Source organism: Podarcis erhardii, assembly GCF_964252035.2.
Source record: "Podarcis erhardii genome assembly, chromosome: 13".
Lineage (NCBI taxonomy): Eukaryota > Metazoa > Chordata > Lepidosauria > Squamata > Lacertidae > Podarcis > Podarcis erhardii.
In genome coordinates, this window is record NC_138502.1 from 8,342,794 (window position 1) to 8,369,086 (window position 26,293).

Sequence of the window (26,293 nt, forward strand, 5' to 3'; positions counted from 1 at the left end):
CAAGAACTGTGTGGCCCTCTGGACTTGGCTACCAGTCCCCGGCGGTCTGGCAGAGTTTCCAAGCGCCCAACTTATTTAAAGGACTATGTTGTTGGACATGTATCACTGTTGGTCTAAGTATGGGAAATGTAACCGATATGCTTTTGTGCCTAATTGAACCATTACGTGTAGTGCTGAATATAAGGAAACCATTACGATTGTAACTAACGCCTTATCTCGGTGGGAAGGGGTGTTATGTAGTGAAGTTTCACCCTGGGCCAGCAGGGGGATACTGTAGATAGTTTTCACTCAGGTCTGTAGATAGTTTTCACTCAGGTCCACGTCAGTTATTTTAGGCGGGAAACTCTGGGTTGTTGTTGCTACAATGTTGATAGCCGGCTGCCTATAAAAGCAGGCTGGCTGAGCTGTTTGCTGTTCAGTTCTGTCCAGCTTGCAAGTAAAGAGCTGCTCTGGAGAAATTGCTGCGTCGTCTGCTATGTTCGCCCACAACTTAACATAAATGACAATGGAATTTGTGGTTCTTTTGGGTCTGAGGCTGCATGGACTTGCTGGCTGGTATCACCTTCTGGGTCCATACTCCAGATATGTGTAGTGTTTGCTCCTTACCTTTTTCTTCTCCTGCATTCCCATGGGTGTCCCCCGTTTCTGCACAAAGGGATCTGTTTCTTTGTGCTATGCTCCACTCCTCATTTCTTCCCACCCAGTGCAGCCCTAACCTCTGCTTGCCCTTCAGAGCCAGTGTGTCACATGGTACTGGGCCTTGGCTGCAGCTGCCTCTCGTCCTTCTTGCCCACTGTCCAGCAGCTGCTACAATCTGCCCAAGGGAGGAGGATGGCAGTAGCGTCCATGAGGCAATGGAATGCTCCCTCACAGTAGCTACAGCAGCTCTTGTTCAGGACAAGCACCAGGTCATTTTCCTCCCAAAGCTTCACAGCAGCAGCCCTGGCAAAGGACATAGAGATATTCTGGGATCAAATCAGAAGCCAGGATAAAAAAAATCTGGGACTGTCCCTGGAAAATTGGTACACTCAAAGGGTATGCATATGGATGGAACAATATTCCTTCTCCCAATAAGTGCTCAGAAGAACATCATTGCAAAGGGAATAATTGGACACAGGGTGGTTGCATCATGGAATTGATTATTTTGTATACTTCCAAATCAGCCATGTTTTAATGAGGGCCTCTGAGTTTGCCATTAGCACCATTAACTCAAAACAACCCAGGTCTCACAGGCATAACTTCCCATCACTTGAGGAGTGCAATTTGACTAGAGAGCAGAGGGGAAAGGAGAAGTAGGAGATACACAGGGTATAAATATGGGGGGTGAGAATGAGAGGGCAGGTCTTTAGGAGAAAGTCAATTTCCTGGTATTTTCCTTGCAAAGCTTGCCATTTCTTTCAGGTGGGTCCTTCCTTTGAACCTGACCAGCTATTTCAGAAGAATACGTTAGTTCTTGATAACATGGTAAAGCTTATTGTTGACAAAGTCGTATCTTCCTTAAAGCTGGGAAAGGGAATTTGGGGAGTGTCAGAGGGTAAAAGAAGAGTATTCAAATGCTAAAGTATATCAAGTAGAAATGTTATACTGATGATGGATAAAATCATGCAGATTGCATTTATAAAAAAAACTTTCTAGATTTATTCCCATTGTTGTCTGCACCGAAATCTTCAGCTGATGGCTCTTGCAGCCTTGCTTTTACCCATATTGGGTGTGTACCATCACAGACTGGTTCATCCGTAGCCATAAGAGGAATCACAAATAACACCCATCCTGGGGAGCCACTCTTTCGTTCAATATTGCAGTCATCATTTGCTACTCCCCTGCTGGGGATAAAATTATGTAGTGAACAGTGATAGGATACGTACTGTCTGAGGAGTATTTCAACTAACAGTCACTTCATAGCGTAGTTTTCAAAATTAGGAAGTGTATGCTATTTTGATCTCCAGAATAGAATGAGACATTAGGTTGGAAGCTGCTATGCATCTTTTGCCTCCTTATGTATTATGGGTTGTATGCAGTGTTCATCATTGCATACAATGTTCATCATAATAATAAATTATTATTATTGGGAACCAGACAGGGGGCCTTCCCGGTAGTGGCACCCATCCTGTGGAATGCCCTCCCATCAGATGTCAAAGAGAAAAACAACTACCTGACATTTAGAAGACATCTGAAGGCAGCCCTGTTCAGGGAAGTTTTTAATGTATGACATTTTAATGTATTTTTAATCTTTGTTGGAAGCCACCCAGAGTGGCTGGGGAAACCCAGCCAGATGGGCGGGGTGCAAATTATTATTATTATTATTATTATTATTAGCCCAGAATAGACCTGTTGTAAGTAATGGGTATGCTAACTTAGCAACATTCAGTGGTTCTATTCTGAACTTAGTTGACTACGACCTTACAAATCCTAATTTTGCTGTGTTTTGAAGCATTAAGGCTTCTATGCAAGACCCACCACGGTAGAACAATGGGAGTATTGGAATGTATACAAGGAACTGTTTGTTTGTCTTTTTATCCCAAAGATTTGTGTGATGTATAAAGAATTACAGGTGAATAATGGGTTTCAAGACTTGTGAATTCCCATACCTTAGAGTAGTAGAGAACTGTATAGGTTAGGAAAATGCATTGATTTCAATCCAGAAACACATTCTCTTCAGAGCAGCATGCAAATCAAGCGTATATAATTGCTGTATTAGAGGGGTTGTTAGACTACAAGTGTCCTAAAATGACATTTCTATATTTTTACCTCTAAACATTACCCAAAATAGTTCACTCTGGGGTAACGTCTCAGGATAAACTGGTCTGAGCTGACACATCTGGCCAAGAGATGCTGACTTGCTTGCCCTTCAATTTGTGACCATCAACGCCATGTATTTTGTTCTCCCATGACACGTACTGCCTGAATGGCGTGTGGAAACGTAACATCGGTCCTTGAACAATTTGAACTTCTAGGATTCCTGTACCCCAAAGACCTAAAGTCCATGTTGCTCATCTTCTTCTTCTTCATGTACATATTGTGTCTTTCCGGAAATGGCTTGATCCTCTTAGTGGTAGGACTGGAACCCCACTTGCACAAGCCTATGTACTGGTTCCTCTGCCACCTGTCCATCATAGACATGTTGTTCTCCTCAGTGGTAGTGCCCAAGTTGATTGTTTGGCTGATGGGAGGGAATGGGGCCATCTCCTTTGCAGGGTGTGTAGCCCAGCTCTTTTTCTTCCACTTCCTGGGCTGCACAGAATGCTTCCTGTACACTGTGATGGCCTTTGATCGCTTCCTGGCCATCTGCAAACCACTACACTACAGCACCTTCATGAACCACCGTGTGTGCTTCTACTTTTCTGCTGGCATTGTGTTGGGAGGTGCTCTCCACTCTGCTCTAGAGACTTCCCTCACCTTCCGTTTGCCATACGGACGGGAAAACCAGGTGAACTTCATTTTCTGCGACATCCCAGCTGTTCTGAAGCTGGCCTGCGTGGACACATCCCTCAATGAGATGGTGACTTTCATTGACGTGGGGTTGGTTGCCATGGCTTGCTTCCTCCTGATCCTGACATCTTACATTTATATCATTTGTGCCATCCTGAGAATTCCCACTGCCAAGGGGAGACACCGTGCCTTTTCCACTTGCACAGCCCATATCACCTTGGTGGTTATCTATTATGTGCCTACTGTTTACAACTACCTGAGGCCGGCGTCTCAGGAATCCTTTGACGGCATCATTGCCATGTTTTATGTAGCAGTGACCCCCTTTTTAAACCCTCTCATATACACACTGAGGAACAATGAGATGAAAGTGGGATTGAAGAAATTGTGCAGTACAAAATGGCAGGGTTCTAACAAGTTGGTTCGAGCGTGGTGCTGATAATGTCAAGGTTGCAGGTTCAATCCTCATAAGGGACAGTTGCATACTGCTGTGTTGCAGAGTATTGGACAAGATCAGGGTTTCCCAAGCTTGCATCTCCACCTGTTTTTGAACTTGCTGATCCATGTCTGGGAAACCCTGAACTAGATGATCCTTTCCAATTCTCTGATGGGTTTTAAGTAAGAGTTTTGCTGAAACCAGGAGGAAACAAATATTTCATGCCTTTTCGTTTGCTTTGTGTGTGTTTTATGTAATTTATTTATTTTTAAAGAACCATGCCGTCCAACTGTTATGTAGATCTTGGCTGTTTATGCACATTTGATTTTCTGGTCATTGCAAGAGAAGACAGACAACATGGTGCACAACCTGAGCATTGAATACCCACCTCGCTCTATTGTAACCCTTTATGCCATTTACAATGTGTTGTGCACATAATAGGAAATAACCACCCATGACCACAAAGTCTCCTTTGGTTATACCACACATCTCTTCCTCTATCTGTGCACATGGATTCAAAGTCCAGTTTATGTAGTAAGTGTGCAGGTGGTACCTACCTATGGTTGCTGGTTTTGTGTGTGCCCCATGTGGTCGTCCAGTGAAATGCAGGGGGCAGTGAAGAACTTTCTGGACCGATACTGCCCACCCAGGCATCCCATTGGATCTTCTTTAACCAGTTCTTCTTCAGCTCTGGTGTGTTTCTGTATTCTTGGTCGTTCTTTCATGATCCCTGGTTTCTCCTTCAGCCCTATCCAGTCCACGAGTTCTAGCCAATTACCTGTCTCATAGCTCCTGGTTTCTCGCTGCTGTCTCACCCCAGACTTTTGCCCATAACCAAGCCTCTATGCCAAAAAAAATTGTTTGCAAATGATTGTTCCCCAGTAGAGTTCCAAGCAACAATATTTTTTTAACTTTCAAATAAACAATAGTTTTAATAATACACACTGGACTCTGGTGAAACCACAGGGCATAAACATGTTCCCCAGATGTGCACATATCCCGAGAGAACAAGTACGGAGGTAGCATGAAATTCAGAGAAGCTGCAACATTATAAAGACACAGGGGGGAGACAAAATGGTGTCTGTTATGGTGGAAAACGTTCAGTTGATTATCTTCTACAGCTATCCTGTAGCCAACCTGTATTCCCCAGACTGGTTTTTCTTTCTTTCTGCATCTCAGAAGAAACAAATATGAATAAAAGAAAATATAATTTGTGGGCTCAGGACTTGCCTGGCCACAACACAACTGAAAGCAGTTAAGGTGTTCCAACACCCTCTGTATAATCTCCTGCAGAAGATCACACAGTTACTACTCTGAAGAGGAAAGTTAGTTTCAGAATCTCCTTTGCACATTCAACTAGCTGACATTTGACTGAAGGTACGTCTGAGGCAAATAGCTTGGTAAAATATCCATGAGTCTCCTGAACAGAAACTAACTGCAATGATATAATAACAACTAAGCTTCAGCAAGCTTTTGCTAATGATGTCTTGTTAAGTGATCAAATTATCCTATGATTCATCAGACATTCTAGCCATTCCTCAGGTAATTTTACCAATGATTTTATAGCACACCTATAATCTCATCGAAGAGGTCATTTGGCCAACGCCTATCAGGAAACTGGATTGAATAGCTCCCAAATGCATTTATGGACGACGTTAAGGATTTAATAAGCAATCAAATAAAATAAGCTCAAAATAGTCTTTGCAAAAAGAAATCGTGGCAAAAACATCATGCGCATGAAATCCTGATATTAATGTAGTTTGGGATTATTTCTAAATATTGTGCACTGTTATTTCCCCCAGTTTATGATCCCACCTACTGCAAAGTATCTTATGAACAGCGGCAGACCTTGTGGCCTCAAATTTCAGCAGCGCCCTGTGCAACCCCAAAATTCAGAGCCCCCCCCCCCATTTCTCACACTCCATTCTAAAGCATAGTTGCAACATCCCCTACAGCACCCTTGAAGCTCCGTGTCCCGTGCAACCAAAGCAGTCACACTCCCCTGAATCTGCCTCTCTTACCAATGGAGTGGGCAAATGAAACAGCACCAACAGAGTTCGTCCTCTCCGGGCTTCCATACCCACAAGAGTTGAAGGTCCCTTTGTTTCTCTTCTTCTTGCTCATGCTCCTGCTGACCCTGCCTGGAAATTCTCTCATTCTCATATATATATATATATATATATATATATATATATATATATATATATATGCAGGTTTTGGTGTCCTCGGGTGTCTTCCCGTGTAAAAGTTGGGGTGTCTAGGCGACGTTTCGACGAGGTCTCACTCGTCATGACGAGTGAGACCTCGTCGAAACGTCGCCTAGACACCCCAACTTTTACACGGGAAGACACCCGAGGACACCAAAACCTGCATTCCTGTACCCGTGAAAATCTACGAAAGCAAATATATATATATATATATATATAATATTTATTAAGAGTTTAGAAATTACAAAAAGAAAAAAGAAAAATTAGACATAACAATATAATAAAATACAAAAACAAAAACAAAAACACTACATGTTGTGCTCTTTTATCTCTTTTTTTTTATAAAATATTTATTAGGGTTTTTTATAAAAGAAATACAAAGATAATAAACAGCATTGCTTTGTTTTAACAAAATTTCATAACTTCTTTGGACTTCCTCACGTCTCCCGCTCCCACTTACATCGTTAATAAATTTTTTCAAGCAAATTATCATCTTATTTGCAAATTTATAACCGCTCAATTCAATATAGTGTAACAATTCTCCAACAAATTTTTGTTTCTCTTAATCTCATTTATCGTCAATTTCCGATCCAATTTAGTGATGGCCAATTATTTATAACCAAGCATCCTTATTAACATTCCTCTAAATCACAATATTTTTGTAGATAAATCTTAAATTTCTTCCAATCTTCTTCAATCCTTTCTTCTCCCAGGTCTCGAATTCTGCCAGTCATCTCCGCCAGTTGCATATAGTCCATCAGCTGCATCTGCCACTCTTCCAGTGTGGGTAGATCTTGAGTTTTCCAGTTCTTAGCGATGAGTATCCTTGCTGCCGTTGTTGCATACATAAAGAATGTTCTATCCTTCTTTAACACCTTCTGGCCGACAATACCCAGAAGGAAGGCCTCTGGTTTCTTAGTGAAGGTATACTTAAATACCTTTTTCAGCTCATTATATATCATTTCCCAGAAGACCTTCACTTTAGGGCAGGTCCACCAGAGGTGAAAGAATGTTCCTTCATTTTCTTTACATTTCCAACATTTATTATCAGACAAATGGTATATTTTGGCAAGTTTAACTGGGGTCATGCACCATCTGTATATCATTTTCATTACATTTTCCTTTAAAGCATTACATGCAGTAAAGTTCAGCCCAGTGGTCCACAACCTTTCCCAGTCCTCAAACATAATGTTATGCCCAATATCCTGTGCCCATTTTATCATAGCCGATTTAACCATTTCGTCTTGTGTATTCCATTTCAACAGCAAGTTATACATTCTTGAAAGTACCTTAGTCTTAGGTTCTAACAGCTCTATTTCCAACTTCGATTTCTCCACCTGGAACCCTAACTTTTTGTCATTTTTAAACACTTCTTTAATCTGAGCGTAATGTAACCAGTCTCACACTTTATCCTTCATTTTCTCCAAACTCTGCAATTTCCAATTATTTCCATCTTTTTCTAATATTTCCCAATATTTTGGCCAGTCGGCTTCCATATTGGGTCTTTTTCGGGCCTTAGCTTCCAGAGGTGAAAGCCACCTTGGAGTTTTATTTTCCAATAAGTCTTTGTATTTTGTCCAGACATTAAATACTGCTTTCCTGACAATATGGTTCTTAAAGGCCTTATTGATCTTAACTTTGTCATACCATAAGTATGCATGCCAACCAAAAGCATTGTTAAAACCTTCCAAATCCAGCACGTCAGTGTCTTCGAGAAGTAGCCAGTCTTTTAGCCAGCAGAAGGCTGCGGCTTCATAGTACAACCTTAAGTCTGGCAGGGCAAAGCCCCCTCTTTCTTTCGCATCGGTTAATATCTTAAACTTGATTCTGGGCTTTTTGCCCTGCCAGACAAATTTGGAAATATCTCTCTGCCACTTCCGGAAGCACTCCGTTTTGTCCACAATTTGCAACGTTTGGAACAAAAATAGCATCTTTGGCAATACATTCATCTTAATAGCTGCAATTCGGCCTAACAAAGAAAGCTTCAATTTTGTCCAACTGTCCAAGTCTCTCTTGATTTCAGACCAGCATTTTTCATAATTATCCTTAAATAGACTCAGATTTTTTGCTGTTATATTTACCCCTAGGTACTTTACCTTTTTAACCAATGATAATTCTGTTTCTCTCTGAAACCGTTCTGACTCTGTATCTGTCAATTTTTTTCCCAACACCTTTGTTTTCTGTTTATTTAGCTTAAATCCCGCCACCCGACCAAAATCATGAATCAATTGTAATACTCTTTTCGTACTAGATTCTGGCTCCTGCAATGTCAAAACTAGGTCATCTGCAAAGGCTTTAAGTTTATATTGTTTCGCTCCGACCTGAATCCCTTGCACCAACCGGTCCCCTCTAATCAAATTCAAGAGCACCTCCAAAACTGAGATAAATAACAGAGGAGAGATCGGGCAGCCTTGTCGTGTTCCTTTTTCAATTCTAAACTCTTCTGTTACCACATTGTTAACTATCAATTTTGCCTTTTGTTCTGAATATATCGCATCAATCCCATTTTCAAAACCCCGCCCCACTCCCATTTCTTTTAAATTTCCCTTCATGAATTTCCAGGAGATGTTGTCAAAGGCCTTCTCCGCGTCTATAAAGATTAGCACTGCTTTAGTGTTTATATCTGTTTGCAAAAGTTCCAAAATGTCAATAATGTTCCTTGTATTAGCAAACATGTGTCTACCTGGGAGAAAGCCAGCCTGATCTTTATGTATTACTTCATTTAAAACTCTTTTGAGTCTGCCTGCCAAAACATCAGCAAATATTTTATAATCCACATTTAAAAGGGAGATGGGGCGATAGTTCTTGAGTTGTGCTCTTTTATCTCTGGTCGGGGACAGAGGGTGGCACTAGGGAGGGAAATGTCGTCGCGCCACTCCTTGGTGTGTGGAGTGCCGCAGGGCGCAATTCTCTCCCCGATGCTTTTTAACATCTTTATGCGCCCCCTTGCCCAGATTATACGGAGCTTTGGGCTGGGCTGTCACCAATATGCTGATGACACTCAGCTCTATCTGCTGATGGATGGCCACACCGACTCGACCCCGAACACACTGACCAGATGCTTGGAAGCTGTGGCTGGATGGTTTCATGGGAGCCGATTGAAACAAAATCCTTCGAAGACAGAGGTCCTATGGCTAGGTCGGGATGGCATGGGGATGAGGGACCAACTCCCTTCTCTTGCGGGGGCCCAATTAGTGCCATTGCCTTCCGTTAAGAGTTTGGGTGTAATCCTTGACGCCTCCCTTTCCATGGAGGCGCAAGTTACAGCAACAGCCAAGGCGACATTTTTCCACCTTCGCCGCATCAAGCAGTTGGTCCCTTACCTTTCCCGCCCTGACTTGGCCACAGTGATCCATGCGACGGTCATCTCCAGGCTTGACTACTGTAATTCGCTCTACGCGGGGCTGCCCTTGAAGCTGTCCCAGAAACTTCAGCAGGTACAGAATGCTGCAGCGAGGCTCCTCACGGGGTCTCTGCCATGGGAGCATATTCACCCAGTGCTTTTCAAGCTGCACTGGCTCCCGGTGGAGTACAGGGTCAGATTTAAGGTGCTGCTTTTGACCTTTAAATAATAATAATAATAATAATAATAATTTATTATTTGTACCCCGCCCATCTGGCTGGGTTTCCCCAGCCACTCTGGGCGGCTTCCATAAAAACCAGAAATACACTAAAATATCACAGATTAAAAACTTCCCTGAACAGGGCTGCCTTAAGATGTCTTCTGAATGTCAGGTAGTTATTTATCGCTTTGACATCTGATGGGAGGGCGTTCCACAAGGCGGGTGCCACTACCGAGAAGGCCCTCTGCCTGGTTCCCTGTAGCTTTGCTTCTTGTAATGAGGGAACCGCCAGAAGGCCCTCGGCGCTGGACCTCAGCGTCCGGGCAGAACGATGGGGGTGGAGACGCTCCTTCAGGTATACTGAAAGCCCTTCACGGCCTAGGACCCTCGTACCTACGGGACCGCCTTTCCTGGTATGCCCCACGGAGAGCCTCAAGGTCCATAAATAACAACACCCTAGTGGTCCCGGGCCCTAAGGAAGTTAGATTGGCTTCAACCAGAGCCAGGGCCTTTTCAACTCTGGCTCCAGCCTGGTGGAACGCTCTGCCTCATGAGACCAGGGCCCTGCAGGATCTGATTTCTTTCCGCAGGGCCTGTAAGAAAGAGTTGTTCCGCCTGGCCTTTGGCTTGGAGCCAATTTGATTCCCTCCCTCCCTCTCTCTCTCTCTCTCTCTCTCTCTCTTTCCCCCCTCTTTTCCTTCTCCTCCTGCGATGAGGCTACATTTTAATATTTTAATGTTCCATTATTTTAATGTTGTATTTTATTTTTGTTTTTAAGTTTGTAATCATTAATCTTGTTTTTATTATTGCTTGTAAGCCGCTCTGAGCCCGGCCTTGGCTGGGGAGGGCGGGGTATAAATAAAAAATATTATTATTATTACATAAAACACTGAGTTAACAAAACAAAACAAAAACAATTGAAAAACACTTCCAATATTTTCAATCTTAACTTTCATTCACTTGTTTCATTGACTTCCTCACGCCTCCCTTTTTGTATTCCACTTCAATTAACTATTTCAGCAAGTCCTTCCCATCTTCATCTATTTTCTGTCCTATAATTAATCTTAACATATTCTAACCTAGTTTTTTTCCCTTTAATGCATTCACAATCTATCTGTACCTAGTTCCTTCTAACATTTCTGCCAAAGCCAGAATGACCTCCAGTTGCACAAGCCCATGTACTGGTTCCTCTGCCATCTGGCCATCGTGGACATGGCTTTCCCCTCTGTCGTCATTCCCAAAGTGATTGCAGGATTCATCCCTGGTGGAAAGGTCATCTCCTTCACAAGTTGCGTCTCTCAGTTATTTTTCTTCCACTTCCTTGGATGTGCAGAAAGTCTCCTTTACACCTTGATGGCTTATGATCACTTCTTGGCCATCTGTAAGCCCCTCCATTACACCAACATCATTAATTGGAAAGCCTGCCTTGGCCTCTCCTTGGGGACGGTGATTGGAGGCTGCCTGAACTCAATCATGGAGACAACCCTCACCTTCCATTTGCCATATGGGTGGAGAAACTACGTTGACTACATCTTCTGTGACATCCCTGCAGTGTTGAAGCTGACTTGTGCTGACACAGAGCTCAATCAGATGGTGATGTTGATTGACATTGGCATTGTAGCAATGACCTGCTTCCTCCTGATCTTGACCTCCTATGTCTACATCATCTCAGCTATTCTGAGGATTAGCAGCAGGGAAGGGCGTCGCCGGGCCTTCTCAACCTGCACAGCCCATCTCATTGTGGTGGGTGTTTATTACCTACCTGTGGTTTATCACTACCTGAGGCCAGCTTCTCAGGACTCCATGGATCCTGTGGTTTGTGTGTTCTACACCACAATAAACCCATTTTTGAACCCGCTCATCTACACACTTAGGAACAAGGAGATGAAGACCACTCTGGTGAAAAAGTGGAGTGGGAATGCAGAGTAAATAGCACCCATCTTCACACAGCTTTTTAGCTGCTTTTTAGAATATCCATTCAAGTCGGATTAGCTTCATCATGTGATGAATTGGTTGTGGGAGCTGAAACAATGATGGAATAGGCTGGAACTTAGCCAACCAGTTCTGTGGGACCTGGGGTGACTGCCAGTGTTGTCTATGCTCAGTTTAAGGTGTGGGGTCATGTATTGATTAGGGTGTTGGACTAACACTTGGGAAACCAGGTTCAAGTTCCCAGTCAGCTATGAAGCTCACTGGGTGATCTTGGCTCAGTCACCATCTCTCAGCCTAAGCAACCTCACAGGGTTGTTGAGAGGATAAAAGGGGGAGAAGAAGAGAATGTACTTCACCTTGAACTCCTTGGTTGAAAGGTAGGATTGAAAAGCAAAAATAATTAAATGATATATTAAAAAACTATGTGGCTGTACTTTGAAGAAGCCCCCTTGCATTCCCTTCTGAATTTCTCAGGATGTCTGCCATGTTTTTTGTAGTTGAAATAACTTTTGCTTTTCTGCACAGTTCCTTACCTGCCCCTAAGAAAGAAGTTTGGTCCTCCTGAAATATGTTTTAGTTTAATAGACATGTGTATAATTTTACTTAACTTTATTGTATAAGCATCTCCCTGATGACTATCCACATTCTTGGGTTGAAAAACTGTTTTATTTTATTTTAAAAGATTTTGCTTTTCTGTTACATTAATACTAACAAATAAAAAATAAATTGATATTTTTAGTAAATATTTTGAGTCACACTTCTTCAGTAAAAAAATAAAGATTCGTTCATCATAAATCATAGTTCTCAGGATTAGACATATTTGCATTAATGCCAATGTTATATTCATAGTGTATTGCTGAAGTGCACTATGTAATGTTTTCAGATACTAATTTTCTCTAATAAACTGTTCTGAAAAAGATATAAAGGGTTAAAATAAAGCATGGACTGGAAATGGGGTAGATAAAACACGAACATAAGAACATGTGGCTAACACCTCAAAATCCAACTTTGTCCGATTTACTCCAAAATTGGGCCAAAGTTTTACAGCATTTTGCAGCTATTCAGTTTTGGGGGCTCTGCAAAACATGAAGTTTGCACTGCAAATTCTGCAAAACAATTGCAAAACTTTGGCCCAGATTAGGAGTAAATTGAACAAGGTTGGATTTCAAGCACTGTTAATAAGGTACCCGAGTTTGATGTATCATTTACTCTGTTCTTTGGGAGGTTTGGAGGAAATTCCAAATTTCGGGGTTCATAATTAACACAGCTTGTTCTCAGGCTTCTGGGGAAATATATTTGAGTAATGTACTGCCTGGATTGGCCACATCTAGCATAAATATCAAAATCCTGGCCATGTGCATTTGCCCGATCAATGGGACAGTTCTTCTGCTTGCTGAACATCAGGTGCTAGGTCAAGTCATTGAACTCCAGGAATTTAGGATTAGGGGACATAGTGGGAAGGGGGGTAAAGAGTGGTTTCACACACACACAAACACACACATGCCCCATCACACCTTACATATACCAACCACATAATGTATCCACCATCACCACTTATGCTGCCTAGTAAGTCACATAACTAAACACAAGGTTCCATTATGGAATGATTCCCATGGTTCCCACAAATGAATCAACATTTTAATGAGGCCCTCTGGAGTTTCAGCTTTTATTAACTCAAGAGCACCCCAATGGCCAGGACTTGGTAACGTAAGAGACACAAAATAAGAAGAGAGCAGAGAGGGAACAAAAAGAAGATTATAAAGATGGGTGCTCAGAACAAGAGGGGTAGATGCATAATACAAGAGCATATTAGGACTCTCTTGCCATTTATATCATGTGGCAATAAAAGACTGGCACATTAAAGGAGTTGTTAGACATAACTGAAATTTGCATCCACCCACTGATGGAAGATCTAGGTGAAAACTAGCCTGAGCTGACACATCCCACCAAGAGATGCTGACTTTGGTTTTCCTTCAGTTTGTAACCATTATCACCATCCGTTCTGTTCTGCTAAGATGAGTGCTGCCTAAATGGAGTGTGGAAATGTAACATCAGTGTTTGAACATTTTGAACTTGTGGGATTCATATATCCCAAAGAGCTAAAGTTCCCGTTGCTCACCTTCTTTTCCCTCATGTATATATTATCTCTTTCTGGAAATGGCTTGATCCTTCTAGTGGTAGCCCTGGAACCTCATTTGCACAAGCCTATGTACTGGTTCCTCTGCCATCTGTCTGTGTTGGATATGATGATCTGCTCAGTGGTGGTGCCCAAGATGATTTTTTGGCTGATAGAGGGCAATGGGGTCATCTCTGTCACAGGTTGTGTGTCCCAGCTCTTCCTCTTTCACTTCCTGGGCTGCACAGAATGCTTCTTGTACACCGTGATGGCCTTTGATCGCTTCCTAGCCATCTGCAAACCACTCCACTACGGCACCATCATGAACCATCAGATTTGCTTCAACTTCTCTCTTGGCATCTGGTTTGGAGGCTGCCTGCACTCTATGGTACATACCTACCTCACCTTCCATTTGCCATATGGACGGGGGAACCAGGTGAACTACATCTTCTGTGACATCCCAGCTGTGCTGAAGCTGGCCTGTGGAGACACATCCTTCCATGAGCTGGTGACTTTTGTTGACATTGGGATTGTGTCTTTGGTTTCCTTCCTCCTGATCCTCACATCCTACGTGTATATCATTTGTGCCATCCTGAGGATCCCCACTGCTACAGGGAGACACCGTGCCTTCTCCACCTGCACAGCCCATATCACTTTGGTGGTGATATTCTATGTCCCTGTGGTTTACAACTACCTGCGTCCACCATCTCAGGAATCCCTTGATGGGACCATTGCTGTGTTCTACACAGCGGTGACACCATTCTTAAACCCTCTCATATACACTCTGAGGAACAATGAGATGAAAGTTGGTGTGAAGAAATTGTGCAGTAGGAAACCACAGCACTCCCTTAACCATGTGAGATCATCTTCTTGAAAACATTATATATTGAGAAATCCTTGCAGTCCAACTGTTAAGTAGATATGGGTATTTTAGGAATAGCTAGAGACAACAAATAATCTGAACATGGAACATTTCCCTGATCTCTACTCTCTCCTTTTACCTGTTGTAAATAGAAATCTCAAACCTAAAAATATTCTTTGTCTAAACTATTCATCTGTTGGCTTTTTGTATTGTGAGAAGATGGAACTGGGGGAAATCTAATAGGATCTAAGCAACTTCTGGTTCAGGATGAATCATTCCTAAGTGATTAGGATGAAAATATTTCTGACTGGTCCAAAGGTGGCTGGATAGAACTAAGCAATCAAAGTGCAATAGCACATAATAGCCCTGAGATCTATGGATGATGGGCAGTATATAAATTTAATTTTGTTGTGGTGGTGGTTGTTAACAACAACAACAACAGCTATTGAAAGAGACCAATGAAATTTGAAGGGGAAACATACATGCCAGAGCCATTAAGAGAGAGAGAGAGAGAATCTGTTGGTCTTTATAAGTTAATGTTAAAAGCTTTTGAGCCAAAATGTGTCAGCTGGAGTGCCTGGTTGTCATTGAGAGCATAGATGCAGTGGAACTAATGGAAACCTGCTACAGTGGAGTAAACCACTGGGATTTGGTTATTTTTAAATACTAACTGTGAAGCAGGGGTAACCAATGGGGCATTCTCCATAAGTTGTTGGACTACAATTCCCACTCCATTGTCTTTTGAGACAACAACTCAAAACCACCACAACAGAAAATGTAGTGATAGACACCATCATAGAGTTTAAGGTTGTTCGTGGCTACTAGTCATGATGGTTTCATTTCCTCCAGTATCTCAGGCAGAATGCCTTTGAAAGCAAGTCACTAGGGAATCACAGCTGGAGAGGCTGATGTTGTTTCTCAGCTGGAGGATTCAATTGTACAAGATGCAGGGTGCTCCTTCCTAAGTATCTTCTGCCCTTGAAGTGAAAGGAATCACAGCATCTATTTCTTCCCCAGCATATTTCATGATTGAATGCTTCATTTTAATGGCACTTGTCTTCATTTTAGTCTCCTCAAATGAATTGCCCTAGAGTGTTGCCATGTTGAAATGTTTGTGTCAATCATTCCAATATAACACTCCTGGATCCAACCACAGTGGCATCCATGTCCCACGGATTTCAGTGGAATATGTTGAACTCTCTCATGTTGAAACTAATTGGGTTGAAATATTTGATTGACCGGGGCCAGTCTGGAGAGTCTCTTTAACAGACGTATGTAAATGTGTATTTATATTTACTTATTTGGGGAATATCTAACTTGCTCTCTATTCAAGAGACTCATAAAAAGATGAGAGAAAATAGAAAGCAAGTGCAATTTCAATCCAAAGTATGGCCAAATATCATACAATAGATTATCAAAACCTTGTACAAAATGCATATCAAACACAATACAAATAAAACCTCAAATTAATATACAATATTAAAATCAAATACAGCATAAAGGAATCTTAAATAAATATACAAAGTGTATAGAAAATAAATAAAAACGGGGCACCAAACAGAACTCAAAGACGACGACAACCACCTCAAAACAGTATACAGAATAAAAATAAAATACAATACAAAATATTACTAACCAAATTTTTTAAAAAGTGGTAAATCAGTGTGTGTGTGTGTGTGTGTGTGTGAGAGAGAGAGAGAGAGAGAGAGAGAGAGAGAGAGAGAGAGAGAGAGAGATTTGTTCCTATATAGAGAAAAATGCAAAGCTATCATCACATTTTAGTTTATGTGGCTGCATATAGGTACCTATTCCAACCAAATAACAACAGGGTGGCAGCCACCCAGGTGACCCATTTAATGGAGGAAAGTAGGGGCTAAGTACCCCTCCCCACTGTGAAACATGGCTACAGCAAGGATTAATAGAGGGGAGAAGCGTTTCACGAGTCACTCTGTGCAGTGCCTCTCCCAATTATATTAAACATGGCTGCAGCAACATCTAAAGGAGGGAGGAGCTGCTTCAAAAAACCATTCCATGAAGCCCCTTCCTATTTCCTTTTTTTAAAAAAAGAGTGGGTGTTGTGGCAAGCTGTTAGGGGAGCTGTTAGGGGGTGAGCTGTGAGGAGAGGGGGAGGCATTTGGGGTAAGCTGGGAAGAGATAGGTGATGGGATGGGTGAGTTGTAGAGGGAGGAGGTTCAGTCAGCTGTAAAGGGACAAGGGGTTGGTGAGATGGGGGAAAGCGGGATGGCAAAAGGGTTGGAGGGTAGGTGAGCAAAGCAAGCAAGGCCAACAGCCCCTAGTAAGTAAAGACATTAAGTGCCAGTCAACAAAGAGGAGTGGGGTCCCTCCTCCAGCTGTGTGCTAGTGGGCAGAGACCAAAAAGGGGTTTGCGATTTCAGTCTGCCTGGTGTGGGTGGGAGGGGAAATCCCTTACAGTCTTTTAGTGGAGACAAGGAAGAGGAAGGGGGCAAAGAGCACCCTGCAGGCTGACTGAGACAGGCTGAAACAAAGAGACCGAGAGCAGGGCTGGTTTCTCGGTTCTGAGACCAATGGGAGAAGCAAGAAACCCTCTTACAATGTGAATGCTCCACACTCTCTCCATCTAGACTCAGGTTGTTTATATGTGTAAATAAACCAAATATCACAAAGACACTACAGTCTCCACTGTGCCTCATTGTCCAATCGGAAACACAGATTCTAGGTCAAGCGCACCAGGAACCACTGGAATCTTGCACTGCTCATGGAGATTAGGGTAGTGTGTCACAATATATATGCCCAGTATAATGACAATGCAATGCTATACTAGAGCCGACTGTGAGCCAATTCAAAGAGGACACAGCAGAGGAAGGGAGAAGGGGGAGAGAAGAAAGGCCCAGCAATAGAGGGAAGAACAGCAGAGATGGTTGCCTGAGGATCCTTCAGATTTGAAGCCATCCCTGTCTTTGACTGTGTCAAACTCCAATATCATAAACTGGTACTTAGTTATAAGTTATTTAATTTTGATTAATTCAATCACTGCTGAGGGAAGGGGTTCATTTTATGCCCTAATCGTCTCTGCTTTGGTCAACAAGGTTGGAAAATAAATGGGAATGGAACAGTACTGTGGACTGAACTATGTATTTTGCTACTGAAGTTGACAATGTTTACTGTGGGTTGAATGATGTAGTTCTCTACTGCTCTTGGCAGCACTTGCCATGGCAGCTGGAGCTACAGTGGAGTGTTCAGATGGCCGCCTTGTTACCTCCACTTTCTGCTGAGCAATAATGTGGAAAGTCAAATATGGATGGAAAAACAACCTTCTTTCCCAAGAAGTGTTCAAATGAATATAATTGTGATGTGCATAAATATTCAAAGGGTTGCATCATGGAATGGTTCCTTGACGTTCCCCCAAAGGAAGTAACACTTTAATAAGGACTTCTGGGGTTTCAGCTCCTATCATCATTAACTCAAGATCATGCCATGCCTCACAAGCTTATGTCCCACAACATGCAAAATGAGACGACAGTGTGGGGATAAGGAAAAGAAAGCAATGCAGGTAGGAGATAAATATGAGTACCAGAGGGCAGGTGTTCAAGAGGAAGCCAATTGCCTAGGCTTCTCTTGCCACTTATTTCAGGTGGGTGCTTGCTTTGAGCCCAGAACACTATATCAGAAGAATATGCCCAACATTTTTGATAACTCATTGCCAACAAAGCTATCTCTTACCCAAAAGCTGATGAAGGGAATTTGAAGAAACCTTTATTTTAAGGAGGAGGGGGATGAGTAGGATGGGATATCTTGTATGCCAACTGGGTACTAATGACTGATAAAATATTACAGGTTGTATTTTGTTGCAAGCTTTCTAGATTCATGCACATGATGGTTATCACCAAAGATCTTCAGCTAACTGACCTTCTTTCCACTCCACTGAAACCCACATATCTGTTTTTCTATATGTTAGGTGAGATCTGGATAGACTGAGTTGTTTCATTTGTAGGAGTAAGAAGAGTAAAAGGCAGCATTTTTCCTGAAGATCCTCTGCTCTGTTCAATATATCAGCCATCATTTGCTGCTCCAGAGGAAGGGGGATAAAATGATGTAATGAACAGTGATAGGTAAACTACCATCACAGCAGCATTCCAGATAACAACAGCCCGTTCATAGCCTATGTTTCAAAAAATCAGGATGTTTCTGCTAATTTTGCTTTCAAGGACAAAATGAAAAAAATGTGTTGGGGGTCTGCTATATAGCTGTCTCCTCCCTATATACCAGAGGTTTTATCCAATGTTAGTCATGTTCAAAGCAGATATACTGAAAATAATGTAAATGGATTTCAAGAGGTATAGTATGAGTAGAACTTAATTGGGTGTATCCCTGTGTGTCTGAAATCGTAATGTCTTACTGAGCATTTTGGTTCTTTCGGTTTCTGTTCAAGGACTACTGGAGTGGGGGGAAAGGGTTTTATAGGGAGCTAGGATAGTGGCGTCCAGTGGCATAGCGTGGGGGGTGCAGGGGGGGCCAGCCGCACCGGGCGCAACATCTGGGGGTTAGGGAAATCCACGGGTTAGGGGGCACAAATCCATGGGTTAGGGGGCGCAAATTACTTGCCTTGCCCCGGGTGCTGATAACCCACGCTACGCCACTGGTGGCGTCTGAAGCAGAAGCAGGCAGAAGTTAGCTCTCTGGGTGATTGGCAGTAGATTGGCAAAGGTTTCAGAATAATAAGTATTGCCTGAATGGAGTGTGGAAATGTCACATCAGTGCTTGAACATTTTGAACTTATGGGGTTTACATATCCCAAAGAGCTAAAGATCCTGTTGCTCACCTTCTTCTTCCTCATGTATATATTGTCTCTTTTTGGAAACGGCTTGATCCTCTTGGTGGTTGCACTGGAACCTAGTTTGCACAAGCCTATGTACTGGTTCCTCTGCCATCTGTCCATCATAGATATGATGATCTGCTCAGTGGTGGTGCCCAAGATGATTTCCTGGATGCTCAAGGGCAATGGGGACATTTCCTTTACAGAATGTGCAACCCAGCTCTTCTTCTTCCACACTCTGGGCTGTTCAGAGTGCTTGCTGTACACTGTGATGGCTTTTGATCGCTTCCTGGCCATCTGCAAGCCACTCCACTACGGCACCATCATGAACCATCGTCTGGGCACCTGTCTTTCTGTTGGCGCTTGGTTTGGAGGCTGCCTGCACTCTGTGGTAGAGACCTACCTCACCTTCCGTTTGCCATATGGACGAGGAAGTCAGGTGAACTACATCTTCTGTGACATCCCAGCTGTTCTGAAGCTGGCCTGTACTGACACATCCATCAATGAGATGGTGATTTCGGTTGACGTTGAAGTAGTGGCTGTTACCTGCTCCCTCCTGATCCTGACATCCTATGTGTATATCATTTCTGCCATCCTGAGGATTCCCACTGCCACAGGGAGACAACGTGCCTTCTCCACCTGTACAGCCCATATCACCTTGGTGGTTATCTATTATGTCCCTGTGGTTTACAACTACCTGCGTCCACCATCTCAGGACTCCCTTGATGGTATTGTTGCTGTGTTCTACACAGCATTGACCCCTCTCTTAAACCCTCTCATATACACTCTGAGGAACAATGAGATGAAAGTTGGCGTGAAGAAATTGTGCAGTAGAAAACACAGCGCTCACTTAACTAACTGAGTTCTTGTTATTGCAATTAGTTTTATTGAAAATCAGAGAAAATAAACGAGCTTTTCTAAAACCTACTCTTGCATTCCAACGGTTAAGAACATCTCCACTGTTTGCAAGCAGCTCTTGAGCCTGGGATACTCACCTGAGCTCTACTGCCTTTTTTCTGTCATTTGCAACCTGGTGCCTGCAAGATGAAGAATAACAATCTGTAACCACAAATTCTCATTTGTTTGCACCACTCATCTGTTTCCATGCATGCATTTAAAGCTCAATTTATACAGTCCTTCTCCAGGTGACTGCTACTTATCCATGGCTGCCTTCCAGACTGCAAGATAACTGTCTGAGGCTGCAGATCTAAACTCATTTACTACAGAGTACAGATGGGGAAGAATTTTTATTCACTTTGCATTTGAAGGCAAACTGAAGTTGTGCTTTCCTATACAATAAACAGCAGTGTTAGGGGAGTGGTAGTACCTCTGGTGGGGGACATGTCATGCTCCTAATAATAATAATAATAAGAAGAAGAAGAAGAAGAAGAAGAAGAATTTATTTATACCACGCCCATCTGGCTGCCCCCCCCAGCCACTCTGGGCGGCTTCCAAAAAAAATATTAAAATACTGTAATACATCAAACATTAAAATCCTTCCTAAACAGGGCCGCATTCAGATGTCTTCCAAAAATCTGGTAGTTGTTGTTCTCTTTGACATCTGGTGGGAGGGCATTCCACAGGGAGGGCACCACTACCGAGAAGGCCCTCTGCCTGTTTTCCTGTAACTTGGCTTCTCGCATTGAGGGAACCTCCAGAAGGCCCTCAGTGCTGGACCTCAGTGTCCGGGTAGAACGATGGGGGTGGAGATGCTCCTTCAGATATACTGGACCAAGGCCATTTGGGGCTTTAAAGGTCAGCACCAACACTTTGCAATGTGCTCGGAAATGTACTGGGAGCCAACGTAGGTCTTTCAAGACCAGTGTTATGTGGTCTTGGCGGCTGCTCCCAGTCACCAGTCTAGCTGCTGCGTTCTGGATTAGTTGTAGTTTCCGGGTCACCTTCAAAGGTAGCCCCACGTAGAGAGCATTGCAGTAGTCCAAGCAGGAGATGACCAGAGCATGCACCACTCTGGCAAGGCAGTCCGTGGGCAGATAGGGTCTCAGCCTGTGTACCAGATGGAGGTGGTAGACAGCTGCCCTGGACACAGATTTGACCTGTGTCTCCATGGACAGCTGCGAGTCCAAAATTACTCCCAGGCTGTGCACCTGGTCCTTCAGGGGCACAGTTACCCCATTCAGGACCAGGGAGTCCTCCACACCCACCCGTCTCCTGTCCCCCAAAAACAGTACTTCTGTCTTGTCAGGATTCAACCTCAATCTGTTAACTGCCATCCAACCTCCAACCGCCTCCTTCAAGGTAGTTTCTCCACTTTTGGCCCCCAGCTTGCACTCAGCTTTCACCTGTGGTTCCTAGAAGCTGTCAGAATGCAACAGAGTCCGCACCCCGGGAAACAGCTTCAACTGGTTGGCTAAACCAGGTGAGGAGAGCCAATGGGTCTCAAACCCTCATTGAGGTGATTCTTGTTAAGAACTCTCTGGGGGAACAATGACCGCTCCCCACTTAAAACGGGGGGCGCCTTTTGCGTGGACGCGTGCAGCCCTGGATCTGGAGTGGCCCCATCAGCATAGGTTTTGCCTTCCCTCAGGTGGGATACCTGGAGGTCCCCGCCTACCCCAGTGAGTTGTCCAATCCCACCTGGGGGAAGCGTTGCCAGGGAAACCAGGCCAGGTAAGGGGAGGGATTACCTGCCCACACAATAGAGGGTGGATCTTAATTGTTAATCCTCACTTGGCTCCAGAGCTTCTCCCACCCTACCCACCCTCAGTTAATGTCTTCTTTTGCAGGTTAACTTTTCTTCATAGGTTTTGCAGGTTAACCTGTCTCCACAGGTATGCGGGCGCTGCCACGATAAGGTCGCTGTTAAAGGGCCGGAAAGGAATTTCCCTGCATTGGCAGGTTTCGCCTTTCCCGTAGCAAAACGTCACAACTTTGGCGGTATCAGGCCTTGGGCGGAATCCTTTAGTCCATCTTCCTCTTTGCGGCGGCGATACCAGGGTTCCCCGTTAAAGGGGTTTTGAAGGGAGGCTTTGGCCGTACGCCGAAAGGTCGTCATTGCTCTCCCCTGCGGCAGCGTAACGGGGGCGGCTATCTCTGCTTGAACATATGTTCTCCAGAGCCGGCCCATCCCCCCCACACACACTGGATAACCCTGATGCTCCCTAGGTCCCCGGCTGGGGACTAGGGAGGGAGAACGCCCAATGCCTGAGCCAAGGTCTACCCACATTTGAAATTTAATAAAGTTGTGGCCAATTTAATCCCATAGCACGTTGTCTAGAGTCGTTATTCCACATGACGGGGGGGACCACTCGGGATCTGGGGACTCCGCCTGTCCATGCAATTATTTGCAAACAATGTTGTTTGTGGAAAGACTGAGTTTCAGGTAGGGATCTGGCAGGCCTCAGCAGCCAGAAACCAGGAGCTATGAAACGGGCTATTGGCCAGAACTGAAAACCCAGCAGGACTGAAGGAGAGACACATCAGAGCTGAAGAAGAACAGGTTCAAGATGATCCAATGAGCAGCCAGTCCAGAAAGTTATTTGCTGCCCCCTGCAGCTCATTGGTTGAATACATGGAGTAGACATATATACTCACAAAATACAGCAGCTCCTGACAGTTGGTTTATATCTAGTCTAAGCTCAGTCCCACTGAAATCAATCTGACACCGTTACTCATGAGTTATTATCTTGTTGATTTCAACAGGAACTAAGTGCCACTCATTTAATCTAAGCAGGACTGAGTGGAATTGTGTCTGCTAGAATTTATTTCTGCAACACCTTTCAGCCAATCCCCCCACCTACCCCCACCTTCATATAATCCATAGTTCTCCGGAAAGGTGGGCTGAAGGAGTTGTTGTTGTTGTTATTAGTCTAACCTGTCACTCAAGGAACATAAGCCTTGCTGGATCAGAACAAAGACTCATCTAAGTTCAGCATCCTATTCTTACAGTAGCCAATCTGATGCCTTTGGGGTATACACAGAACATTTGCATTGCCTACAGAAGGTCCAAGGTTCAGCCGCCACCACCCCTTTTTCTCCTAGTAGGATAGACTGCCTGAAACTCCAGGGAGCAGCTGCCAGTCAGTGTTGACAATACTTAGCCAGATGGGCCAATGGTCTGACACAGTATATGGCAGCTCCCTGTTTTCCTGTGGATCATGGTCTCAGCATGTGTTGACATAGATTTTGGCTCAAACATTTATGACGAGACATTCAGGCTGAAATAATTCTCAATCACATAGAGATATGTTAGATGTTCTTTCTCTAATCACTAAGTGAAATAAATGGGCAGGTGATCCTGCCACCATGGAGGACTGTCAGGAGAGCTAGGGCTTTTATTTTATTTTCACCAGTGAGGCACCACTGACTCACGGCAATTGGACAGTTCCACCTACTTTCCATGATGGCATAGCATTGCGGCATGGCCCTGCCCCACCTCTGTGGCCTTTGCTACAGCCACATTTTCCCAGCTGATGAGAGATGCAGCAGCCTCTCCCAGCAGTTGGATAATTTGAATTCAGGCCACCTGTGGATTGGCCAATGGCAGGTGGGCTTAGGGGCGGGCACACCCAGGGGTGGAGCTGATTGAGTCTTCTTGAAGACTTCCCTCAGGTCTGCTCCTTTGGGATAAAAAGAGTGTTCGTCCCTCATTCAGCACCATTGTACCTTTGGACTGGGGAATGCTGCTAATGGTGGATGGAGTCAGGTCAAATGGTGGGTGGAGCCTGGGAGGGCAGGACTCTGATAGACTCCAGCTACAAAAGCGGAGGCTGCTGAAGAGGCTGGAGACCATTTTGATTGCATACCCAGGACATCAATCTCAGTTTTTTATTTTTCCAAATATGAGTTCCATGTTCCCACATCAGTTTCCAATTATTATTTTTAAATAAATAAAAACAGCAGAAAATTCACCAACATCTTAATGTGGATTTATTGTAACGTTGTGCATTCAGTTTTCCTCAATTTACACCTCTCTACAAAGCATATCACCCCTAATATGATGCATTTTGAATGTTATTTTCACCAATCTGTGCATTATGTGAAAACCAAGGTAAAGAGATATGTCTTTAGCATTTGCTACCAGCTGCATAATGAAGCAGCCAGGTGCACCTCTGTTGGGATGGAATCCCACAAATCAGGGGCTGTCACAAAGAATGCCCTCTCCTGGGCCGCCACCACCCAAACTTCTCAGGGAGGTGGAACTTCCAAGAGGGCCCTGTGGCGTTTGCCCTCCTAGGTGTGTGACATCATACTGGGTTCAGAAGGAAAGGGTTAACTAAGTGTAAAATGACTAACCAATAGGAACCCAAGGGGAGGAGTTAGAGTTAGAGTTAGAGTAAGAGTTGTTGAGAAGTCAGTCCGGCGTTAGAGAAGGGGAGAGAGGATAAGTCTGTGGGTTGGGCTAGTCTGATGTGAGAGAGTGAGAGAATCTGTTAAGAGGAGTCATTCAAACAGTTGAGATAATCAGTCAGAAGGTATTAGGAAGGTATAGGCCAGTAAAGAAACTAAAGTTAAGAAACTGACAAGAATTTTATCTGAGAAACCATAAACCTGTTAACGCTTATAAAATAAACTTGTTTATTTGGTTCAATTTTAATAACTGTCTGGACTCAGTGTGTACCCGAGAGTAACGGGTTGGTGGCAGCGGGGAAGCGAGCACAGTGGTGGCACAGGGATCAATAGACCGTCAAACATCCAGGGACCCTGTGTGATCGCCACAGGCCCCCTCTGTTGATCTTCACATACAGTAGGGTATGTGGAGATAAGTCAGCATGTCCCATATTTAGAGCCTAAGTCATTTAGGTTGTTAGACACTAACATGGGCATCCATAAACATACTGACAGCCAATGAAGCTGTTTTAGAACAGGGGATGTATGAGTTCTAAAGGTAACCCCAGCCAATGGCAGCTGCATTTTGGACCAATTATGAGTCATCTTCAAGGGCAGCTCCAGAAAGTAATCCAACCTGGAAGTTACCAGAGTATGGAGTACTATAGCTAAGTCATCTCTGTCCAAATTGGGCTGTAGCTGATGAAACAGCCATAACTGGAAAGAGGCACTCTTGGTCACCAAGACTACCTGAGCTCCAAATGTCAATGTTGGATCTTGGAACATTCCCAAGCTAAGAATCGGCTCCTTTCAGGGTACCCAGAAGAGGCTTCAATTTGTTGACCCAAATACAGCCCAGCACTGCCTCCAAACACCTGTCTAGCAAGTCAGCTTTCTCTCCAAATTCAGATAGAACCGAGTATCACCTACATATTGATGGTACTTCACTCCAAAACCCCTGATCACAACTCCCAGCAGCTGCATGTAGATGTTCAATAGCATAGGGGACAAAATGAAACATCTGAGGGTGTTGAAAAATGACCTTTCATAACTACTTTCTGGAAACAGTCCTGGAGGTAGGAGCAGATCAAATGAATTCAAATGCCCCCAACATTCATCTCTGGGAGCTGTTCCAGAAAGATACAATTGTCAGTGGCATCAAAACAACTGTGAAAGATCAAGAAGAATGAGCAGGGTCACACTCCCTGCATCTCTCTCCTAGCAAATGTCATCAACCAGGATGACCAGAGCAGTTTCAGTACCATAACTGGGCCTTAAACTAGGCTGACATTCAATCTCCTCCAACCATGCTTGAAGGTGGACTGCTACAACCCTATAAAGTGCCATACCCAAAAGGGGAAAATGAGCCACTTGGCAATAGCTGTTTAGCACCTCCGGGTCCAGGGAGGTCTTCTTAAGGAGGGGGTGGACGACAGCCTCTTTCAAGACAGGTGGGTAGTCCTGCCTCCTCCCGCATTGATCACTCCCTAGGCCCACATGATGAAGTCAATCAGACTTGACTTGATCAGGGTTTGAGACTCCCATTGTTCCAGGCACATTTTGCGACAGGGAATTTCATCAGTGCAAGCAGTTTCTTAGCTCTGGGCACTGTACAGGGCCTAGGATTTCAGATTAAAGCTGCAGATTGGAAGGAAAGGAGGACCTTT

The 26,293-nt window shown here is 43.8% G+C and overlaps 4 protein-coding genes across 4 annotated transcripts; all 4 read left to right on the forward strand.

Annotated features, from left to right (window-relative positions):
• Positions 1-2,905: 2,905 nt before the first annotated feature.
• On the forward strand, positions 2,906-3,865 carry LOC309328544 (olfactory receptor 10G6-like; the record flags this gene model as incomplete). Its single annotated transcript, XM_081838541.1, has 1 exon — positions 2,906-3,865. One exon carries the CDS (start codon positions 2,906-2,908, stop codon positions 3,863-3,865), a length of 960 nt encoding a protein of 319 aa, XP_081694667.1.
• A 2,020-nt stretch (positions 3,866-5,885) lies between these two features.
• On the forward strand, positions 5,886-11,561 carry LOC309328545 (olfactory receptor 10G6-like; the record flags this gene model as incomplete). Its single annotated transcript, XM_081838542.1, has 2 exons — positions 5,886-6,035; positions 10,785-11,561. The coding sequence occupies 2 exons, from the start codon at positions 5,886-5,888 to the stop codon at positions 11,559-11,561; spliced, it is 927 nt and encodes a 308-aa protein (XP_081694668.1).
• A 2,033-nt stretch (positions 11,562-13,594) lies between these two features.
• Positions 13,595-14,554, forward strand: LOC309328546 (olfactory receptor 10G6-like; the record flags this gene model as incomplete). Its single annotated transcript, XM_081838543.1, has 1 exon — positions 13,595-14,554. One exon carries the CDS (start codon positions 13,595-13,597, stop codon positions 14,552-14,554), a length of 960 nt encoding a protein of 319 aa, XP_081694669.1.
• A 4,700-nt stretch (positions 14,555-19,254) lies between these two features.
• Positions 19,255-20,199, forward strand: LOC309328547 (olfactory receptor 10G6-like; the record flags this gene model as incomplete). Its single annotated transcript, XM_081838544.1, has 1 exon — positions 19,255-20,199. One exon carries the CDS (start codon positions 19,255-19,257, stop codon positions 20,197-20,199), a length of 945 nt encoding a protein of 314 aa, XP_081694670.1.
• Between the last annotated feature and the right edge of the window lie 6,094 nt (positions 20,200-26,293).